General features: G+C 46.0%; 1 protein-coding gene across 1 annotated transcript in view; it reads right to left on the bottom strand.

Annotated features, from left to right (window-relative positions):
- LOC311113759 (growth factor receptor-bound protein 2-like) overlaps window positions 1–4122 on the bottom strand; it is a 37538-nt gene extending 33416 nt beyond the window's left edge. The window contains exon 1 of the mRNA XM_084157065.1: window positions 3753–4122. Within this exon, the coding sequence (XP_084013191.1) occupies window positions 3753–3830 (78 nt within the window). The 5' untranslated portion in view covers window positions 3831–4122. The remainder of the gene's footprint in view (window positions 1–3752) is intronic.
- Window positions 4123–23474: the final 19352 nt, after the last annotated feature.

Below are 23474 nucleotides of genomic sequence, written 5' to 3'. Positions count from 1 at the left end.
AATCTGGGACCAGGCTAAGGTGCTGCCACTTCCCTAAAAACTATTTAACCAGACACAATCAGGTGACTTGAGACCAAAGCTGTTTGTTGTTTTCCTTCTTTTCCTTTGTTTGACCAGAGTGATGCTCTATTCTCTTTGGACTTTTCTGTCAGACACGCAGCCCTTGGCCAGGTTCCTGTCTCAGTCTCAGATGGTTTTTCTTTCCACTCCTTGCTTGCAGGCTAAATTTAGACCTGATGCTGCCCGGCTTTTGTGCTGCGGCCTCAGTTGACAGAAAAAATAAAGACAGAGAGAGAGAGAGAGAGAGAGACGTTGCGTGCCCCAGAGGCATTGGATGGTCTGTCCTTCAAAAACAAAAACTCACTAAATAAAAACTGAGGTCTCCTCTCCTACCCTTCTAAATGCATGAGAAAAACCAAGATGTCTTGATGTCTTGAGTAACGCAAAAAACAAGACAAGACAAAACTTCTGGCAGTAAGCGTTATTTCTGACATGTTTCTCTCCCTGACAACTCAATTCCAGAGAATAAACTCCTCCACCCTTTGTAAAGTGGGGGATGGGGAGTTAGCCTACATATTCAGAGGAAATAATCTCTCATCTTCACAGATTTCTAAAAAATATTCATGAGGACTTAATATCCTCTGTATTGTAAGAGTATCTCAAGAACTTAGCTAAATCGATCATGGACATGGCACGTCACGCATCAGATGTATTCTAATTATCAGCAATTCACCAAGATAGTAGGCTTATTCCATAAGAGCTCAGTTCATCAAGGGAGTAGACCTATTTCATAAGAGCCACTTGACTGAATACCATGTAATAACACTTGTGTAATAGTACATGCTGGAACAGTACTGGAGCATTGACACAGTGCCAGGCCAGAAGCTTTGAAGTGTGTGGTTAAGAAGAGGAGGCCCAAGGGCCCCAAGAACCCTGTCAAAGAGCCCCATCCTCCCTCCATCCTTCGTGGTCAGAATTCAATTAGGAACGGGGGGATAGGATCACTGCCGACGTTCCTGAATCCCCTCCAGATTCTCCCTCGCTCCTTCCCTCTCTCTCCGAACTCGGAGGAGCCAAGACTGCGTCAGAATAGCGTTCCCGGCAAGTTAAAAGAACGGAACTCAACAGAAACCTTGCGCAACTCCAGGCGGAGTTCATGCATGCTGCGTTACGCAGAAAGAACCGAGCAGGGAGAAAAAGAGAATAGCCTCGGGGTGTAGTGGGTTTTTTACCGGCAAGCTGTTGCCACACACCACATACCCCATCACACTCTTGGACGATTCATATTTATGTGGTGCCCGCCGAGCGAGCGCAGCCTAAGGCCCAGGGGATGGAGCAAGCTGCTTGGCATACTTCCCATCCCCTTCTAGAGGGCTGAGTTTGCTCTCCATTGAGCTTTATTCCGTCCAGAGGCTGTGAACAAATCAGCTAACACAAGAAAGACATCTATTGATTTGGCTGTTAGAATATAGCCTGGTCCCAGATCTGTTTGTGCTGTCTTGCCAACTCCTACGGTCATTGTCAAGCTTGGCTAATATAGGAGGGACATCCATTGGTTTGGTTGATAGAATGTACTTTATGGATAGTAAAAGGAACTTAGACTAGTGTATACTGTACGCAGTACAGCCTGCACTCACATACCTCCTATCACCGATCGGCAATCGTCCTTCAGATGCTCCTCTCGGAAAATTGCAGACTTGTTAAGTCCGTAGGTGCCGTCAGAAATGGCGTGACAAACACTGCCTCACTTTGAAGCGTGAAAGCCGCTGCATGATGAACTGAGGTTGACTCAGGCAACAAATTGACTAATAGCTTTGTTCACCGTTTTCACAGCTCGCGGTCATGTGTTGAAACTGAATCAAAGAGCAGTTTGTTTCAAGACAACAACTGAAAATGGATATTTGACTGATAACTTTGTTTGCTGTTTTTCCTGCTTGTTGTCATGTGTTGTATCAGAGAATGTTTTGCTTTCGTTGTGAACTAAGTGATATTTCTCGAGGCCACGTGAATGTCCCTGGTCAGATATGTTCCTGTCTCTGGTTTGAACATCTACAACTGATGTTTCTCTTGAGGAGATATGAATATGTGTGTCCTGTCAAGGTTTGCCGGATCTGTTTCTGCCTCTGAACGTGGCGTTGCCGGGGTACATTGCTGGGGTAGAGGAGAACAGAGGGAGGTCAGCCAAGCCCAGGGCCAGACCGTTATCAAAACACCAGCGGAGAGAGGGAGCTAGAAAGACTGCACACAACCAAAACTAGCCGTTTACCTCAGACACACACACTTCACTCTCAATCCTCTTTTACTGCTTTTTTTTGTGCATATGGTTTTAACCCGAACTGATACCAGTATTATGATTGCTGGCCATCATGTGTCAGTGTGCAGTTCAGCTATAATAGAGCTTTTATAACCATTTTAGCATGTCTTGAAGCATAGCTGTTAAAGTAGAGTTCTGACACTGAAATGAAGGAGCTGTCATAATCCCAGCAAGGGAAGGGGTGTGGTTGTAAACAAACTGCCAGCTCATCCTCTCACTCTCTGCTCTCTTTCCTTCTCCCTCTCTGTTTCTGACTCTCTCTCTCTCTCACTCTGAGTGAGAAAAAATGCATAGAAGCCAAGGATAATACTGGAGACTTCCTGTTTCAGCATTATCACATAACCACAGAAGAAGTCCAATATTACTGAAATACTGAGGATAATGAAAGGATTCAACGGAAGAGCTTAAGCTTGGTTTTTAGCAAACTAGGGGGAGGGTTACTTACTGTAGCATTCTGTCTCCTCTTGTAGCATTTATTTGACTCTAAAAATACTTCTCATATAGGCTACAAAGACTAATTTTGGTGTTGCTCATTCTGGTTCTCCACACAAAATGACGACTATGTGTAATATATGTGGCGTACAGTATAGGATGCTTGTTATAGGATATGAGAAAGACAGAATCGTGTCCTGCCTAAGGTTACCGGTGCTATCCTTTTCCATATCTGCACGGAAATAATCGCAGAACTTTTCCTTGAAAACATGACACCGATTTCCATATGACTTGCCAGTGGCAAAGACATTAGCTGCCCCTCATTCAAATGTGTTGGAACCAAAGGTCAACACCCCTAAAACATTTTTTAAATTTCTATTATAACAGTTATATTCCCTCTCATTCTGTTGGCCTATCATAATAAATTGACCTTTGAAAATACTTTTTAATTGAATATCAACCAATTAAAGTGAATTAGGGGACTTATTGTTTACTTAAGCAATAAAGCCCGAGGGGGTGTGGTATATGGCCAATATACCACGGCTAAGGGCTGTTCTTAAGCACGACGCAACGCAGAGTGCCTGTACACAGCCCTTAGCCGTGGTATATTGGTCTTTACCACAAACCCCCCTTACCACAAACCCCACAGGTGCCTTATTGCTATTATAAACTGGTTACCAAGGTAATTAGAGCAGTACAAATAAATGTTTTGTCATACCAGTGGTATAAGGTCTGATATACCACGGCTGTCAGCCAATCAGCATTCAGGGCTTGAACCACCCAGTTTATAAAAGTTTTTAGATAATGTCCTCAAAACCAGTTAGTGTGCAGGAGTGTCTAATATGAAGACACAAAATGACACAAAAAAGGTAACAGGCTATTACAAATAGTGTAATAACTAGGCCTAATAATAACTACAACGGAAAAATATCGTTACTCAGTCAAGAACATGCTGTCCCTGGTAAATTTCTTAAGAATGGATATAGTGAAACAATGGGCTGCTTACCTTCAACGTCTCTCCACGTTTAAAACTCAACTCATCATCTGCAGTGGCTTTGAAATCGTATTTGGCAATGGCCTCCATGGTGAGGATTGTTGGAACACCTGTATGCGGTGTTGATGAACGCACAAGGACCCTTCTGGAGTCTTTCAATGGAGTTTATTCCTCCAAGGAATGTTGAAAATTATGAACAATGTCAGAAACAAAAACCCAGAAAAGCTCTGGTCCCGTTTTTTCCCTGGTCTGACCAGTCACTCCGAGTAGCGCAAAGACCCTCACTCACTACCCGCCGCTACAAACCAGTGAATAAGAACGCAGATAGAGAACATGAGACTATGTCGCATCAATGCAACATTAACCAACACCGAAAAACTATGCACTAATATGATAGCGTGTGATGTGATGCCGCGCCCATAGACAATACTAACATTCTGAGGCTCGCGCAACCAGGGGAGGAAGGATATCATCTGATTGACGTTTCCTGAGGCCAACTAGAGCACATCATCTCCACAAGTGACCAATCGGATGTGAGAATATGGTCATATCCAATAGGTGTACTGTAGCTGTGCAAAACCAATGGGATTGCAAATGTACACGCCTTGTAGAGGGTTTTTGACAGGCAGACGTGGTTGTGGCTGTCGACTCAAAATCCTTTAACATTTTAGTCATTTAGCAGACACTCTTATCCAGAGCGACTTACAGTTAGTGAGTGCATACATTTTTTCATACTGGCCCCCCGTGGGAAACGAACCCACAACCCTGGTGTTGCAAGCGCCATGCTCTACCAACTGAGCTACATTTACTGTCCTCTTTTCTAGCCTTGACATTAGCCTACATCATTATTTTGTATCAATTTCCAGCTCATTTGTGTGAAACATTAGGGAGTAAAAATAAAGAGAGCTGCGAGAGTTGTAACAATGTAGCAAATTATTGTTTCCAAGTTTGACACGCGACAGTTAGTTACAAAGTTAAAAGTAGCCTAGTTGTCACAATAGCTACAAATTACGAAAGGAGACTTGTAGGCCTACTTTAGCTCCGACAGAAGAAAGATGACGAAGATACGACTATAAGGCTATGTTGTGCTAGTCCTACAATTGGCTAATTACACAAGAATATAGGCTACATAATTTCACAAAAGCAAACGACGGTCCACCAGAACTTGCTTGAAGCTGAAGTGCAACTATTCAGGTCTCCGAAGTAGGCTAAGCCTAGTCCACCTACATATTTTTAATGTTATCTTGTTCTCTACTTTCTATCCCTTGGAATTCTACAAAAACGTGTTATTAGTCAACTGTGTAGATCGACTGCCCCGCCCTCTCTCTCTCTCTCTCTCTCTCTCTATCGATCTCTCTCACTTTCTCGTATCTCTTTCTCCCTCTCTCAATTCAATTCAAAGGGATTTTATTGGCATGGGTAACATGTTTATATTGCCAATGCAAGTGGAATAGATAATAAACAAAAGTGAAATAAACAATCAGAAATTAACAGTAAACATTACACTCAAAGAAGTTTCAAAAGAATAGAGACATTTCAAATGTTATATTTCTGGCTATGCACAGTGTTGTAACAATGTGTAAATAGTTTAAGTATGAAAGGGAAAATAAATAGACAGATGAATATAGTTTGTATTTATTTAAAATGGCTTTTTTGCTTCACTGGTTGCCCTTTTGTGGCAACAGGTCACAAATATTGCTCCTGTGATGGCACACTGGTATTTAACCTAATAGATATGGGAGTTTATCAAAATTGGATTTGTTATCAAATTCTTTGTGGGTCTGTGTAATCTGAGGGAAATGTGTCTCTAATTTGGTCATACATTTGGCAGGAGGTTGGGAAGTGCAGCTCAGTTTCCACCTCATTTTGTGGAAACTGAGCATTTCTTAATTTTGGATCAGTCACAGTGGTCAGGTATTCTGCCACTGTGTACTGTTTAGGGCCAAATAGCATTCCAGTTTGCTTTGTTTTTTGGTTAGTTCTTTCCAATGTGTCAAGTAATTATCTTTTTGTTTTCTCATGATCTCTCTCTAACACACACACAAACTTCTTTCTGTATGAATATGCATGTGTGAAGAGTAGAAGACAACATTTAGTTTGGCTCTAGACCTCACCTGTTGTAGATGTGTCATAAGGTGTAGGATAATAGATGTGTAACTCTCCATACAGGGATTACCGGGCCATCTAGTGGTACAAAAGTAGAATAAATTGTGAAACAATATAGGATTTAAAAAATATATGCATATCACTTGATAGGCTAAATACAGGTAACTGCCAAAATAATGGAAACACTTGAGTAAATGTGGGATACAAAGTCTATTGAAAGCAGGTGCTTCCACACAGGTGTGGTTCCTGGGTGAACATCCCATCATGCTTACGACCCTACTACACTATAGACATCGGGCGTCCAGCATTGCCATCAGCAATCAGCAGTTGAGGAAATGCTTCCTTTGAAATCAATAAAAGTTGCTTCACTGCCTGTGTTGCTCACGTTGCGTCACATCCAATGGCAGCGTCCAAGCTCAAGAATCGCCAAGGTTTAATTAAAATCAAATCAAATTGTATTAGTCACATACACATATTTAGCAGATGTTATTGCGGGTGTAGCGAAATGCGTGTGCTCCTAACAGTGCAGTAATATATAACGATACACAACAATACACACATCTAAAAGTAAAATAATGGAATTAAGAAATATATAAATATTAGGACGAGCAACGTCGGAGTGGCATTGACTAAAATACAGTAGAATAGAATACAGTATATACATATGAAATGAGTAAAGCAGTATGTAAACATTATTAAAGTGACTAGTGATTCCATGTCTATGTATATGGACATCAGCCTCTAAGGTGCAGGGTTGAGTAACCAGGTGGTAGCCGGCTAGTGATGGCTATTTAACAGTCTGATGGCCTTGAGATAGAAGCTGTTTTTCAGTCTCTCGGTCCCAGCTTTGATGCACCTGTCACGGACGTTGAAGGACGGGTCAGACCAAGGCGCAGCGTGAAATGCATACATGTTTATATTCAAAATAAACACACGAACAAAACAACGTAACGTGAAGTCCTTAGGCTAAACACAATACAAGCCTATACACGGAACAAGATCCCACAACTAATGATAGCAAACAGGCTACTAAAGTATGATCCCCAATCAGAGACAACGAGCGACAGCTGCCTCTGATTGGGAATCACACCCGGCCAAACATAGAAACACACAACCTAGAATGAGAACATAGAAATAACACAGAACTCCACGCCCTGACTCAACATACTAGAGTCCCATAAGTCAGGGCGTGACAGTACCCCCCCGGCACGGGCCGTACCGGACTGGGAACCCGCACCACTGCCTTGGTGCGAGGAGCAGGAACGGGCCGGGCCGGACTGGCGACACGCATCACTGGCTTGGTGCGGGGAGCAGGCACGGGCCGTACCGGACTGGGAACACGCACCACTGGCTTGGTGTGAGGAACAGGAACAGGCCGGGCCGGACTGGGAACTCGCACCACTGGTCTGGTGCGAGGAGCAGGAACGGGCCGGGCCGGACTGGCGACACGCACCACTGGCTTGGTGCGAGGAGCAGGCACGGGCCGTACCGGACTGGGAACACGCACCACTGTCTTGGTGCGAGGAACAGGAACGGGCCGGGCCGGACTGGGAACACGCACCACTAGGCTGGTGCGAGGAGCAGGAACGGGCCGGGCCGGACTGGGAACACGCACCACTGGCTTGGTGCGGGGAGCAGATACGGGGCGTACCGGACTGGGAACCGGCGCTGGAGGTCTACGACTGTCTCCGTCCTTTACACTCCACGCCCCATCCTCCTCCAGTGAGGACTCCTCCTTGAGCCCCCACGAGTGCAGTGGTCAGGGCTCCTCTCTGTCGATCCCCAACCACCCTTTTAGCCCCCCCAAAAAATTATCTTGGGGCTGTCTCTCCTTCTCCCCCCTGATCCCTTTCAGGGCCTCCATCTGCTTGGCCATATCCTCCTGGGCACGCTGCTTGGTCCATTGGTGGTGGGGTCTTCTGTCACGGACATTGAAGGACGTGTCAGACCAAGGCGCAGCGTGAAATGCATACATGTTTATATTCAAAATAAACACACGAACAAAACAACAAAACGTGAAGTCCTCAGGCTAAACACAATACAAGCCTATACACGGAACCAGATCCCCCAACTAATGATAGCAAACAGGCTACTAAAGTATGATCCCCAATCAGAGACAACGAGCGACAGCTGCCTCTGATTGGGAATCACACCCGGCCAAACATAGAAACACACAACCTAGAATGAGAACATAGAAATAACAACATAGAACTCCACAACCTGACTCAACATACTAGAGTCCCATAAGTCAGGGCGTGACAGCACCTGTACTTACCTCGCCTTCTGGATGGTAGTGGGGTGAACAGGCCGTGGCTCGGGTGGTTGATGTCCTTGATTATCTTTTTGGCCTTCCTGTGACATTGGGTGCTGTAGGTGTCCTGGAGGGCAGGCAGTGTGCCCCCGGTGATGCATTGGGCAGCCCGACAGGATGCTCTCAATTGTGCATCTGTAAAAGTTTGTGAGGGTCTTAGGGGCCAAGCCAAATTTCTTCAGCCTCCTGAGGTTGAAGAGGCGCTGTTGCGCCTTCTTCACCACACTATCTGTGTGGGTGGACCATTTCAGATTGTCAGTGATGTGTACGCCGAGAAGCTTTCCACTGCGTTCCCGTCGATGTGGATAGAGGCGTGCTCCCTCTGCTGTTTCCTGAAGTCCACGATCAGCTCCTTTGCTTTGTTGATGTTGAGGGAGAGGTTATTTATTTTTCTGGCACCACTCCGCCAGGGCCCTCACCTCCTCCCTGTAGGCTATCCCGTCATTGTTGGTAATCAGTCCTACTACTGTTGTGTCGTCTGCAAACTTGATGATTGAGTTGGAGGTGTGCGTGGCCACGCAGTCATGGGTGAACAGGGAGTACATGAGGGGGCTGAGCATGCACCCTTGTGGGGCCCCTGTGTTGAGGATCAGCACGAAGTGGACCCAGGAAGTCCAGGACCCAGTTGCACAGGGCGGGGTTCAGACCCAGGGCCCAAGCTTAATGATGAGCTTGGAGGGTACTATGGTGTTGAAGGCTGAGCTATAGTCAATGAACAGGATTCTTACATAGGTATTCCTCTTGTCCAGATGGGATAGGGCAGTGTGCAGTGCAATGGCGATTGCATCGTCTGTGGATATATTGGGGCGGTATGCAAGTTGAAGTGGGTCTAGGGTGACAGGTAAGGTAGAGGTGATATGATCCTTAACTAGCCTCTGAAAATACTTAATGATGACAGAAGTGAGTGCTATGGGGCGATAGTCATTTAGTTCAGTTACCTTTGCTTTCTTGGGTACAGGAACAATGGTGGACATCTTGAAGCAAGTGGGGACAACAGACTGGAATAGGGAGAGATTGAATATGTCCGTAAACACTCCAGCCAGCTGGTCTGCGCATGCTCTGAGGACAGGGCTAGGGATGCCGTCTGGACCGGCAGCCTTGCGAAGGTTAACATGCTTAAATGTCTTACTCAAGTCGGCCACGGCGAACGAGAGCCCACAGTCCTTGGGAGCGGGCCGCGTTGGTGGCACTGTGTTATCCTCAAAGCGGGCGAAGAAGGTGTTCACCTTGTCCGGGAGCAACACGTTGGTGTCCGCGACGTGGCTGGTTTTCCCTTTGTAATCCATGATTGGCTGTAGACCCTGCCACATACACTACCAGTCAAAAGTTTGGACACAACTACTCATTCAAGGGTTTTTCTTTATTTTTACTATTTTCTACATTGTAGAATAATAGTGAAGACATCAAAACTACGAAATAACACATATGGAATCATGTAGTAACCAAAAAAGTGTTAAACAAATCCAAATATATTTTATATTTGACATTCTTCAAACAGCCACCCTTTGCCTTGATGACAGCTTTGCACACTCTTGGCATTCTCTCAACCAACTTCATGAGGTAGTCACCTGGAATGCATTTCGATTAACAGGTGTGCCTTCTTAAAAGTTAATTTGTGGCATTTCTTTCCTTCTTAATGCGTTTGAGCCAATCAGTTGTGTTGTGACAAGGTTGGGGGGTATACAGAAGATAGCCCTATTTGGTAGAAGACCAAGTCCATATTATTGCAAGAACAGCTCAAATAAGCAAAGAGAAACGACATTCCATAATTACTTTAAGACATGAAGGTCAGTCAATACTGAACATTTCAAGCACTTTGAAAGTTTCTTCAAGTGCAGACGCAAAACCCATCAAGCGCTATGATGAAACTGGCTCTCATGAGGACCGCCACAGGAATGGAAGACCCAGAGTTACCTCTGCTGCAGAGGATAAGTTCATTTGAGTTACCAGCCTCAGAAATTGCAGCCCAAATAAATGCTTCACAGAGTTCAAGTCACAGACACATCTCAACATCAACTGTTCAGAGGGGACTGTGTGAATCAGGCCTTCATGGTCGAATTGCTGCAAAAAAAAACACTACTAAAGGACACCAATAAGAAGAAGAGACCTGCTTGGGCCAAGAAACACGAGCAATGGACATAAGACCAGTGGAAATGTGTCCTTTGGTCTGTAGTCCAAATTGGAGATTATTGGTTCCAACCGCTGTGTCTTTGTGAGACGCGGTGTGGGTGAACGGATGATCTCCCCATGTGTATTTCCCACCGTAAAGCATGGAGGAGGAGGTATTATGGTGTGGGGGTGCTTTGCTGGTGACACTGTCTGTGATGTATTTAGAATTCAAGGCACACTTAACCAGCATGGCTACCACAGCATTCTGCAGCGTCACGCCATCCCATCTGGTTTGAGCTTTGTGGGACTATCATTTGTTTTTCAACAGGACAATGACCCAACACACCTCCAGGCTGTGTAAGGGCTATTTTACCAAGAAGGAGAGTGATGGAGTGCTGCATCAGATGACCTGGCCTCCACAATCCCCCGACCTCAACCCAATTGAGATGGTTTGGGATGAGTCGGACCGCAGAGTGAAGGAAAAGCAGCCAACAAGTGCTCAGCATAGGAACTCCTTCAAGACTGTTGGAAAAGCATTCCAGGTGAAGCTGGTTGAGAGAATGCAAAAAGTGTGAAAAGCTATCATCAAGGCAAAGGGTGGCTATTTGAAGAATCTCAGATATAAAACATATTTTGATTTGTTTAACACTTTTTTGGTTACTACATGATTCCATATGTGTTATTTCATAGTTTTGATGTCTTCGCTATTATTCTACAATGTAAAAAAAGTAAAAATAAAGAAAAACCCTTGAATGAGTAGGTGTGTCCAAACTTTTGACTGGTACTGTACGTCTCGTGTCTGAGCCATTTTATTGCGACTCCACTTTGTCTCTGTACTGACGTTTTGTCTGTTTGATTGCCTTACGGAGGGAATAACTACACTGTTTGTATTTGACCATATTCCCAGTCACCTTGCCATGGTTAAATGCGGTGGTTCGCGCTTTCAGTTTTGTGTGAATGCTGCCATCTATCCACGGTTTCTGGTTTGGGTAGGTTTTAATAGTCACAGTGGGAACAACATCCCCTATACACTTCCTGATTGTCACAATCGTCAAAAGGAGCGGACCAATGCGCAGCGTTGCGAGTGAACATGATGACTTTATTTAATAAAGTGCAACACGAGAAAACAAAACAAAAGACGATACGTGAAGTCCAAAAGTTACCAATACTGAAACACGGAACATGGAACAAGGAACAAGGAAACAAAAACCCACAAACACAAGGTGAAACCACACAGTTTAAATATGGCTCCCAATCAGAGATAACGAGCCGACAGCTGTCACTCGTTACCTCCGATTGGGAGTCACATGAATACAAACAAGGAAGACAACCACCTAGACACCCCAACCAAACAGCACACAACAAAACGAACACACCTCATACCCAACCTAGCCCACACAACACCCAACAAAACAAACACACCCTGGTTCTATAACAACGTCCCGGAACCAGAGCGTGACAGTACCCCCCCCTAAAGGTGCGAACCCCGGGCGCACCAGCATACAGTCTAGGGGAGGGTCTGGGTGGGCGTCTGTCCACGGTGGCGGTTCTGCCCCTGGTCGTGGTCCCCATCCCACCTTAGTCACCACCCGCTTCCCTAGCCTCCTCCACATTACCACCCCCCAACTACACCCCACTGGGTTAAGGGGCGGCACCGGACTAAGGGGCAGCACCGGACTACGGGGCAGTACCGGACTAAGGGGCAGTACCGGACTAAGGGGCAGTACCAGGCTAAGGGGCAGTACCGGACTAAGGGGCAGTACCGGACAGAATGGCGGATACTGGCTGGACGGCTTTGGCGGCTCCCGGCTGGACGGCTCTGGCGGATCCCGGCTGGTCGGCTCTGGCGGATCCCGGCTGGACGGCTCTGGCGGATCCCGGCTGGACGGCTCTGGCGGATCCCGGCTGGACGGCTCTGGCGGATCCCGGCTGGACGGCTCTGGCGGATCCCGGCTGGACGGCTCTGGCGGATCCCGGCTGGACGGCTCTGGCGGATCCCGGCTGGACGGCTCTGGCGGATCCCGGCTGGACGGCTCTGGCGGATCCTGGCTGGACGGCTCATGGCTGGCTGACGGATCTGGCTGCTCATGGCTGGCTGACTGATCTGGCTGCTCATGGCTAGCTGACGGATCTGGCTGCTCATGGCTAGCTGGCGGATCTGGCTGCTTATGGCTGGCTGACGGATCTGGCTGCTCATGGCTGGCTGACGGATCTGGCTGCTCATGGCTAGCTGACGGATCTGGCTGCTCATGGCTAGCTGACGGATCTGGCTGCTCATGGCTGGCTGACGGATCTGGCTGCTCATGGCTGGCTGACGGATCTGGCTGCTCATGGCTAGCTGACGGATCTGGCTGCTCATGGCTGGCTGACGGATCTGGCTGCTCATGGCTGGCTGACGGATCTGGCTGCTCATGGCTGGCTGACGGATCTGGCTGCTCATGGCTGGCTGACGGATCTGGCTGCTCATGGCTGGCTGACGGATCTGGCTGCTCATGGCTAGCTGACGGATCTGGCTGCTCATGGCTAGCTGACGGATCTGGCTGCTCCTGTCTGGCAGAAGGCTCTGGCTGATCCTGTCTGGCAGAAGGCTCTGGCTGATCCTGTCTGGCGGAAGGCTCTGGCTGATCCTGTCTGGCAGAAGGCTCTGGCTGATCCTGTCTGGCAGAAGGCTCTGGCTGATCCTGTCTGGCAGAAGGCTCTGGCTGATCCTGTCTGGCGGAAGGCTCTGGCTGATCCTGTCGGGCGGAAGACCCTGGCTGATCCTGTCTGGCGGAAGGCTCTGGCTGATGCCGTCTGGCGGAAGGCTCTGGCTGATCCCGTCTGGCGGAAGGCTCTGGCTGATCCCGTCTGGCGGAAGGCTCTGGCTGATCCTGTCTGGCGGGAGGCTCTGGCTGATCCTGTCTGGCGGGAGGCTCTGGCTGATCATGTCTGGCGGAAGGCTCTGGCTGATCCTGTCTGGCGGAAGGCTCTGGCTGATCCCGTCTGGCGGAAGGCTTTAGCTGATCCTGTCTGGCGGAAGGCTCTGGCTGATCCCGTCTGGCGGTAGGCTCTGGCTGATTTTGTCTGGCGGTAGGCTCTGGCTGATCCTGTCTGGCGGAAGGCTCTGGCTGATCCTGTCTGGCGGAAGGCTCTGGCTGATCCCGTCTGGCGGAAGGCTCTGGCTGATCTTGTCTGGCGGTAGGCTCTGGCTGATCCTGTCTGGCGGAAGGCTCTGGTTGATCCTGTCTGGCGGAAGGCTCTGGCTGATCCTGTCTGGCGGGAGGCTCTGGCTGATCCTGTCTGGCGGAAGGCTTTAGCGGCTCCTGTCTGGCGGAAGGCTTTAGCGGCTCTGGTCTGGCGGACGGCTCTGAAGGCTCATGGCAGACGGGCGGCTTAGCAGGCTCAGTACATACGGGCCGTTCATGCAGCGCTTGGCATACGGACAGTTCAGACGGCGTTGGGCAGACGGGCAGTTCAGGCAGTGCTTGGCAGACGGACAGTTCAGACGGCGTTGGGCAGACGGGCAGTTCATGCAGTGCTTGGCAGACGGACAGTTCAGACGGCGTTGGGCAGACGGGCAGTTCTGGCAGTGCTTGGCAAACGGACAGTTCAGACGGCGTTGGGCAGACGGGCAGTTCATGCAGCGCTTGGCATACGGACAGTTCAGACGGCGTTGGGCAGACGGACAGTTCAGGCCCCGTTGGGCAGACGGCAGACTCTGGCCGTCTGAGGCGCATCGTAGGCCTGGTGCGTGGTGCCGGAACAGGAGGTACCGGGCTGAGGACACGCATCTCAGGGCTAGCGCGGGGAGAAGCAACAGGGCATGCTTGGCCCTGGGGACGCACCGTAGGCCTGATGCGTGGTGCCGGAACTGGAGGTACCGGGCTGAGGACACGCATCTCAGGGCTAGTGCGGAGAGCAACAACAGGACGCACAGGACTCTGGGGACACACAGGAGGCTTGGTGCGTGGTGGAGGCACTGGTGGTACTGGGCTGGAGCGGGGAGGTGGCGCCGGAAATACCGGACCGTGCAGGCGTACTGGCTCCCTTGAGCACTGAGCCTGCCCAACCTTACCTGGTTGTATGCTCCCCGTCGCCCGACCAGTACGGGAAGGAGGAATAACCCGCACCGGGCTATGTAGGCGAACCGGGGAAACCATGCGTAAGGCTGGTGCCATGTATGCTGGCCCGAGGAGACGCACTGGTGGCCTGCTGCGTGGGACCGGCTTCATGACATCCGGCTCAACGCTCAATCTAGCCCGGCCAATACGAGGAGCTGGAATGTACCGCACCGGGCTATGCCTGCGTACAGGAGACACCATGCGCTCTACTGCGTAACATGGTGTCTGCCCGTACTCCCGCTCTCCACGGTAAGTACAGGGAGTAGGCGCAGGTCTCCTACCTGACTTCGCCACACTCCCTTTTTGCCCCCCCCCAAGAAATTATTGGGTAGTACCCACGGGCTTCCAGCCTCGACTCCGCGCTGCCTCCTCGTACCACCTCCTCTCGGCTGCAGCTGCCTCCAGCTCTTCACGAGGGCGGCGATATTCTCCCGGTTGTGCCCAAGGACCCTTTCCATCCAAAATCTCCTCCCATGTCCATGAATCCTTAGGAGGAGTCCATAACTCCTGTGTAGGTAGGTCCTGTTGCCGCTTGTTACGCTGCTTGGTCCTTTTATGGTGGGTTTTTCTGTCACGATCGTCAAAAGGAGCGGACCAATGCGCAGCGTTGCGAGTGAACATGATGACTTTATTTAATAAAGTGCAACACGAGAAAACAAAACAAAAGACGATACGTGAAGTCCAAAAGTTACCAATACTGAAACACGGAACATGGAACAAGGAAACAAAAACCCACAAACACAAGGTGAAACCACACAGTTTAAATATGGCTCCCAATCAGAGATAACGAGCCGACAGCTGTCACTCGTTACCTCCGATTGGGAGTCACATGAATACAAACAAGGAAGACAACCACCTAGACACCCCAACCAAACAGCACACAACAAAACGAACACACCTCATACCCAACCTAGCCCACACAACACCCAACAAAACAAACACACCCTGGTTCTATAACAACGTCCCGGAACCAGAGCGTGACACTGATGAACTCAGTCACTGTGTACATGTATACGTCAATGTTAATCTCAGAGGCTACCCGGAACATATCCCAGTCCACGTGATCAAAACAATCTCGAAGCATGGATTCCGATTGGTCAGACCAGCGTTGAATAGACCTTAGCATGTGTACTTCCTGTTTGAGTTTCTGCCTATAGGAAGGGAGGAGCAAAATGGAGTTGTGATCTGATTTGCAGAAGGGAGGGCGGGGGAGGGCCTTGTAGGCATCCCGGAAGGGGGAGTAGCAGTGGTCGAGTGTTTTTCCAGCCCGATTACTACAGTGTTGATAGAACTTCGGTAGAGTTTTCCTCAAATTTGCTTTGTTAAAATCCCCAGCTACAATAAATGCAGCCTCAGGATATGTGGTTTCCAGTTTGCACAAAGTCCAGTGTAGTTCCTTGAGGGCCATCGTGGCAGTGGCAACGCATCATACAGGGCAGGTGGGGCAGAGCTCTAATTAATGCCGTCCTTGCCTGGTCCATGAGTTTTGGTGGGCGGCCCTCTCTTGGCAGGTTTGTTGTGGTGCCATATTCTTTCCATTTTTTAATAATGGATTTAATGGTGCTCCGTGGGATGTTCAAAGTTTCTGATATTTTTTTATAACCCAACCATGATCTGTACTTCTCCACAACCTGACCTGTTTGGAGAGATCCTTGGTCTTCATGGTGTCACTTGCTTGGTGGTGCCCCTTGCTTAGTGGTGTTGCAGACTCTGGGGCCTTTCAGAACAGGTGTATATATACTGAGATCATATGACATTTAGATTGCACACAGGTGGACATTATTTAACTAATTATGTGACTTCTGAAGGTAATTGGTTGCACCAGATCTTATTTATGGGCTTCATAAGTACTTTTTTTCATTTCACTTCACCAATTTGGACTATTTTATCTGTCCATTACATGAAATCCAAATAAAAACCATTTAAATTACAGGTTGTAATGCAACAAAATAGGAAAAACGCCAAGGGGGATGAATACTTTTGCAAGGCACTGTAAGTGTTAATTAAATAAGAACAAACATTGTGAATTTACTGAACATAAATGTAATAATGTTTGTGTATGGTTCAAAACTCAAAACTCATGTCGACGTTCATTATTATTGAAGGAGAATGCGGTTCTTATCCAGTTACATAAATCCACAAGGAGTCAATAGAAACCATATTTATTTAAGCAAGTCAGCCATAAGCTCCACTCTCGGGACAGTTTTATGTAGACCCTAAAAGTTTGTGGGCACCGTTTGTCACCGTTATAGTGCATTTAATGTATTGTTTAGAGTTGTGTAGTGGCTTCGCTGGCATGCATCCAAAAAATAAAATGGTTTGCCCCACCAAGACTGACATGCTAAAATCGCCACTGTGTCATGGTATCGGCTTGAGGGGGAATATGCACGGCTGTGACTATAACTGAAGAGAATTCTCTTGGGAGGTAATACGGTCTGCATTTGATTGTGAGGTATTCTAGGTCGGGTGAACAAAAGGACTTGAGTTTCTGTACGTTATCACAATCACACCATGATTAATTATGAAACATACACCACCGCCTTTCTTCTTCCCAGAGAGTTCTTTATTCCTGTCTGTGCGATGTACTGAGAACCCAGCTGGCTGTATGGATGGGGACAATATATCCGGAGAGAGACATAATTCCGTGAAACAAAGTATGTTACAGTCCCTGATGTCTCTCTGGAAGGAGATCCTCGCCCTGAGCTCGTCTACTTTATTGTCCAGTGATTGAACATTAGCAAGTAATATACTCGGAAGCGGTGGATGGTGTGCACGCCTCCTGAGTCGGACTAGAAGTCCACTCCGAATACCTCTTATCCGCCGGCGGCGTCTTGGAGCAGCTTCTGGGATAAGTTAAATTGCCCGAACAAAGGATCCAATTCGGGAAAGTCATATTCCTGGTCGTAAAGCTGGTGAATTACCGCCGCTCTGATATCCACCCGATGACTGACGGGCACGTTCATTCTATCTTGTGAATTGAAATAATTTGAAATAAAGTTGATTTTGGTTGCATATGGCCTCGACTATACACCACTGGTTATTTTAGTGAGATTTATGAAGTCAAGAAGCTACTACTATTACTAGCTAGCTACATTGACTAGCTAGGGTCACAATGTAAACAAAAGCAACTTGTGTAATTAGAGGATAATTTAGTACAACCACTAGCAACAATTTAATGAGTACTTGCGAAAAACTGTACCAAAGCTATTGTACTTATGCATAATCAATGAATATGGTGCAGTACAGTAGGCGAAATAGAATAAAGAAGCTCCTCCCCCTCTGCTCCTCTCCGCTCTCAAAACAACGTGCTCTGTGTCAAACGTCACATTGATGCAAAGCTGATGGCAAAGCAATGTGAAGCATATAGTGGAGCTGAAGAGTTAAACATTTGGTGCTTTCAAGACAACTGAGAACTCGAGAAAAAACTAGGTCAAATCATGACATCAGTGATCTTCAGGTTGGTAAAAGTTGGAGCTCTAGAAAGATGCCTGAGTTTCAGACTTGTAATTCCGAGTTGGATGACCATTCAAAAGATTTTTCCCAGTCGGAGCTCATCTTTTTCAGAGTTCCCAGTTGTCTTGAGCGCACTGAAGTCGAAAGTCTGAGATTTACGAGTTCCCAGTTCCAAGTTCCCAGTTGTTTTTAACGCGGCGTTAGTGAGGAAGTACAGTGGGGAAAAAAAGTATTTAGTCAGCCACCAATTGTGCAAGTTCTCCCACTTAAAAAGATGAGAGAGGCCTGTACTTTTCATCATAGGTACACGTCAACTATGACAGACAAATTGAGGGGAAAAATCCAGAAAATCACATTGTAGGATTTTTTATGAATTTATCTGCAAATTATGGTGGAAAATAAGTATTTGGTCACCTACAAACAAGCAAGATTTCTGGCTCTCACAGATCTGTAACTTCTTCTTTAAGAGGCTCCTCTGTCCTCCACTCGTTACCTGTATTAATGGCACCTGTTTGAACTTGTTATCAGTATAAAAGACACCTGTCCACAACCTCAAACAGTCACACTCCAAACTCCACTATGGCCAAGACCAAAGAGCTGTCAAAGGACACCAGAAACAAAATTGTAGACCTGCACCAGGCTGGGAAGACTGAATCTGCAATAGGTAAGCAGCTTGGTTTGAAGAAATCAACTGTGGGAGCAATTATTAGGAAATGGAAGACATACAAGACCATTGATAATCTCCCTCGATCTGGGGCTCCACGCAAAATCTCACCCCGTGGGGTCAAAATGATCACAAGAACGGTGAGCAAAAATCCCAGAACCACACGGGGGGACCTAGTAAATTACCTGCAGAGAGCTGGGACCAAAGTAACAAAGCCTACCATCAGTAACACACTACGCCGCCAGGGACTCAAATCCTGCAGTGCCAGACGTGTCCCCCTGCTTAAGCCAGTACATGTCCAGGCCCGTCTGAAGTTTGCTAGAGTGCATTTGGATGATCCAGAAGAGGATTGGGAGAATGTCATATGGTCAGATGAAATCAAAATATAACTTTTTGGTAAAAACTCAACTCGTCGTGTTTGGAGGACAAAGAATGCTGAGTTGCATCCAAAGAACACCATACCTACTGTGAAGCATGGGGGTGGAAACATCATGCTTTGGGGCTGTTTTTCTGCAAAGGGACCAGGACGACTGATCCGTGTAAAGGAAAGAATGAATGGGGCCATGTATCGTGAGATTTTGAGTGAAAACCTCCTTCCATCAGCAAGGGCAATGAAACGTGGCTGGGTCTTTCAGCATGACAATGATCCCAAACACACCGCCCGGGCAACGAAGGAGTGGCTTCGTAAGAAGGATTTCAAGGTCCTGGAGTGGCCTAGCCAGTCTCCAGATCTCAACCCCATAGAAAATCTTTGGAGGGAGTTGAAAGTCTGTGTTGCCCAGCGACAGCCCCAAAACATCACTGCTCTAGAGGAGATCTGCATGGAGGAATGGGCCAAAATACCAGCAACAGTGTGTGAAAACCTTGTGAAGACTTACAGAAAACGTTTGACCTGTGTCATTGCCAACAAAGGGTATATAACAAAGTATTGAGAAACTTTTGTTATTGACCAAATACTTATTTTCCACCATAATTTGCACATTTTCTGGATTTTTTTTTCTCATTTTGTCTGTCATAGTTGACGTGTACCTATGATGAGAAATACAGGCCTCTCTCATCTTTTTAAGTGGGAGAACTTGCACAATTGGTGGCTGACTAAATACTTTTCCCCCCCACTGTATGTGATGATAAAAAAAGGCTGTGTTTTGTGTAGGTTTACCCTGATGTGACGTTTTTGATAACTGTGTAAATCTCTCTAGGACAAGGTGACTTTTATCAATATATTTGCCTGTATTTACCCCCCCCCAAAAATGAAATACTAATTAGCTGTCTACTTTGATGCTAATTAGCATTTTCGAATCTGAGAGTAAATAGAGCCGAATATATTGATAAAAGTCCTTGTCCGATAGAGATTGACATGGTTATCAAAACATCACGCTAGGGTATGCCCTCCACTGTGGGGCTCTATAAGCGTTGTGTCAATGTGACCTTCTACCACATACCTGCACACATTTTTTCAGTTGATACTGGCAAATTGGGACAACTTGATTAGCAAAGTGGGACACTTAATTATTTATTGTAAAGAAGGATAAATATGAGTAATTTCAATATTTTCATGATAAACTTCAATTATTCATACAAATGAAATGGATTAAAACATTATTTAGATATTTGTTTTATTATTTATTATTATCATTATTGTTATTGTTATTATTATTCTGATTATACTTATTACCATCATACTTGATTGTAATTATATGATGTAGCCTCTATGTAATTGTATAGCCTATAAATAAAATAAAATAAACTTCATCTAGGCCTATCAGCTCAACATTCTCAACACTACCCTCTAGTGGACATTTTGTAGAATGCAACCAGAAAGACCTTATCCCTCAACAATTTCAATGACTGTTTTATTGTGGCCAGAGTCAAATACAACAACAATAAAAAATAAATAGTCATCATATGCCTGTATGGTTATTAATATAGCTAGTGTGGGGATCTAGATGTGATGACTAGCTTAGAAAGAATGCATTAATGATTAAACATAAAAGGTTTGTACTGTACTGATATAAATTGTTTCACATAACAAGCTGTGATTCATGTGAGGAACGTTAGGGGGTAGGATGAGATAAGACTTGTATTTCTCACAGACACGAACACTGCCTCTTTGTGATCTGTGAACCTTCCAAGGACGTAGGTACAGGGGAACAGTGTCTATGGGTGATGACTCTACAGGTTGTGATGATAACAAACTTATGCCTGGCAACAGTGGAGCGCCAAGGGTCTGGGACCAGCCTGTGCGCCAACGATTGGCTGAGTAAGTCTAAACCATGCTCAGTCTCTACTCTGATTGGCCAGCAGGGAGCGGGAACTATCTCTGTCAGAGTATTTTAAGAAGAACTCATAACAATGTCTTAGTTCTCTGAGTGCCCTGCGTGGTATTTCAGTGGACCCGTATATACGAACATCATATTTACCATTGAAGTGGTTTGCATTAATTAAAATACTAGTCTATTTTAGAAGACGTGTATTGACCTCTTTTGTTCCTAATACCAGATTTGAATTGACGCAACTTAACAATTGGTGACCACCGACTGTGATCTGGTAGAAGGGACTTTGCTGGGTATTGTCCGGCCCATTGGACATCTCTGTCATTGGACGGTGTGTTTCACAACGAGTCCGGACTACTAAAAACAGGTAAGCAGACACCTATTGTTATATAACTAAAGTTCTGCACATTGGCTTTATCCAAATTAATTTTGTGAAACACCTGTCTGATGTAAGTGAACTAAATTATGAAACTATTATGAGTAGATAAGCACAATATTGTGACATGCAAACCTTTGGTGAATGTGAGTGTTAAAACCATGGTATTATAGAGTATTGTTCACCGGCACGTACCAGAGGGCTAGGTACGGCTAGGATCGGGAATGATACTGAAATCCCCAGGCTAGGACCACCAGGGGTGGGAACTGGGGGTACAGGGAATTATTGGCTTAAAAGTGTTGCGCTATTGACACGTATCAGAAGGCTAGATAAGGCTAGGATCATAAGGGACACTTACATTTTAGTCGACTCCAGGCTAGGATCACAAGTGGTGAGAACTGGAGGCGTAGGGAATTAGTAGAAGCCGTAATAAATATCGCGGGCAAAACAAAGTAGCTCATTGGCTGCACGTGCCTGACCTACTTGCTCTGCCCCGGTATAAACAGTTTGCTTGCTTAACACAATTGCTATTGCGCCATCCAGTGGACGCAATTGGAACAGCAGTTTATTTTATTGAAAAATTGCAGCGCATTTTTATACTTTACAAAAAAATATTTTTTTATTTTTTTATTTTTTTATCATCTCGCGGGCCGGATTAAACCCGTTTGCGGGCCTGATCCGGCCCGCGGGCCGGACGTTTGACACCCCTGACTTAAAGGATTGCTGTAGGATTGCTGTAGATGTCTCCCGAGTGGCGCAGTGGTCTAAGGCACTGCATCGCAGTGCTAGCTGTGCCACTAGAGATCCTGGTTCGAATCCAGGCTCTGTCGTAGCCGACCGGGGGACCCATGGGGCGGCGCGCACAATTGGCCCAGCGTCGTCCAGGGTAGGGGAGGGATTTGGCCGGCAGGGGATGTAGCTCAGTTGGTAGAGCATGGCGTTTGCAACGCCAGGGTTGTGGGTTCGATAAAATAATGTATGCACTAACTGTAAGTCGCTCTGGATAAGAGCGTCTGCTAAATGACTAAAATGTAAATGGAGATCATGAGTTATTCCTTTTCTTTTTCCTATTGCCATTTTTTCAGTTTTCCCACATTCATTTTATATCCTGAGATTTTAGAGTATTCTGAAAATATTTGTAACAAGATTGCATTTAGTTTTCAATATTAGTCAGGTATATCAAGGTATCGTCAGAAAATAAGTTTAGTTTCTACTCATGTTTACCAAAACAGATACCTGTTATGTTTGGGTCCTGTCTAATTATTTCTGCAAGCAGTTCAATTGCCAGTGCAAACAGGAGGGCGGAGAGAGAACATCCCTGTCTCGTGCCTCTTTCTAAAGCAATTTCATCAGATAGTGTTTTATTTGTGTATACTTTTGCTTTAGGATATTTATATAATATTTTTATGAAATGTATTATTTCAGATGGAAAGTTGAAGGCTTCCAAAGTTTTTAATAGAAAAGGCTATTCAAGATGGTCCGGCATCAACAGCCATTGTTGATAAATCTACATCTTGTTTTTTAGCATATTGTATTATACTGAAACATCATGTTATTTTTTTGTTTGTAAATGTCTATTTTTAATAAACCCTGCTTGATTAATATGTATAAAGTCTGGTAAGACTTTTGCCATTCTGTTATGAGTTTTGTTATTATTTTAGTGTGCAATTTATTACATTTATGGATCTGTAATCTGCAGGGGACTAGCCAGATCTTCCTGGTTTTAATATAACTGAAATAACTGTTTGATCCATGGAACTTGGATACACTGAATTGAGTGACGTGTGTGTTGTCATTTGAGTAAATAAGGGAACTACTTTGTCCCAGAATGTCAAATACAATTATACAGTTGGGAGAACAAGTATTTGATACACTGCCGATTTAGCAGGTTTTCCTACTTACAAAGCATGTAGAGGTCTGTAATTTTTTATCATAGGTACACTTCAACTGTGAGAGACGGAATCTAAAACAAAAATCCAGAAAATCACATTGTATGATTTTTAAGTAATTAATTTGCATTTTATTGCATGACATAAGTATTTGATCACCTACCAACCAGTAAGAATTCCGGCTCTCACAGACCTGTTAGTTTTTCTTTAAGAAGCCCTCCTGTTCTCCACTCAATACCTGTATTAACTACACCTGTTTGAACTCGTTATCTGTATAAAAGACACCTGTCCACCCACTCAATCAAACAGACTCCAACCTCTCCACAATGGCCAAGACCAGAGAGCTGTGTAAGGATATCAGGGATAAAATTGTAGACCTGCACAAGGCTGGGATGGGCTACAGGACAATAGGCAAGCAGCTTGGTGAGAAGGCTACAACTGTTGGTGCAATTA

This window comes from Coregonus lavaretus, assembly GCF_964263955.1.
Source record: "Coregonus lavaretus genome assembly, chromosome: 40".
Classification (NCBI taxonomy): domain Eukaryota; kingdom Metazoa; phylum Chordata; class Actinopteri; order Salmoniformes; family Salmonidae; genus Coregonus; species Coregonus lavaretus.
Note: the sequence above shows the minus strand (reverse complement) of the source record. Positions and strands in the feature narration are given on the sequence as shown.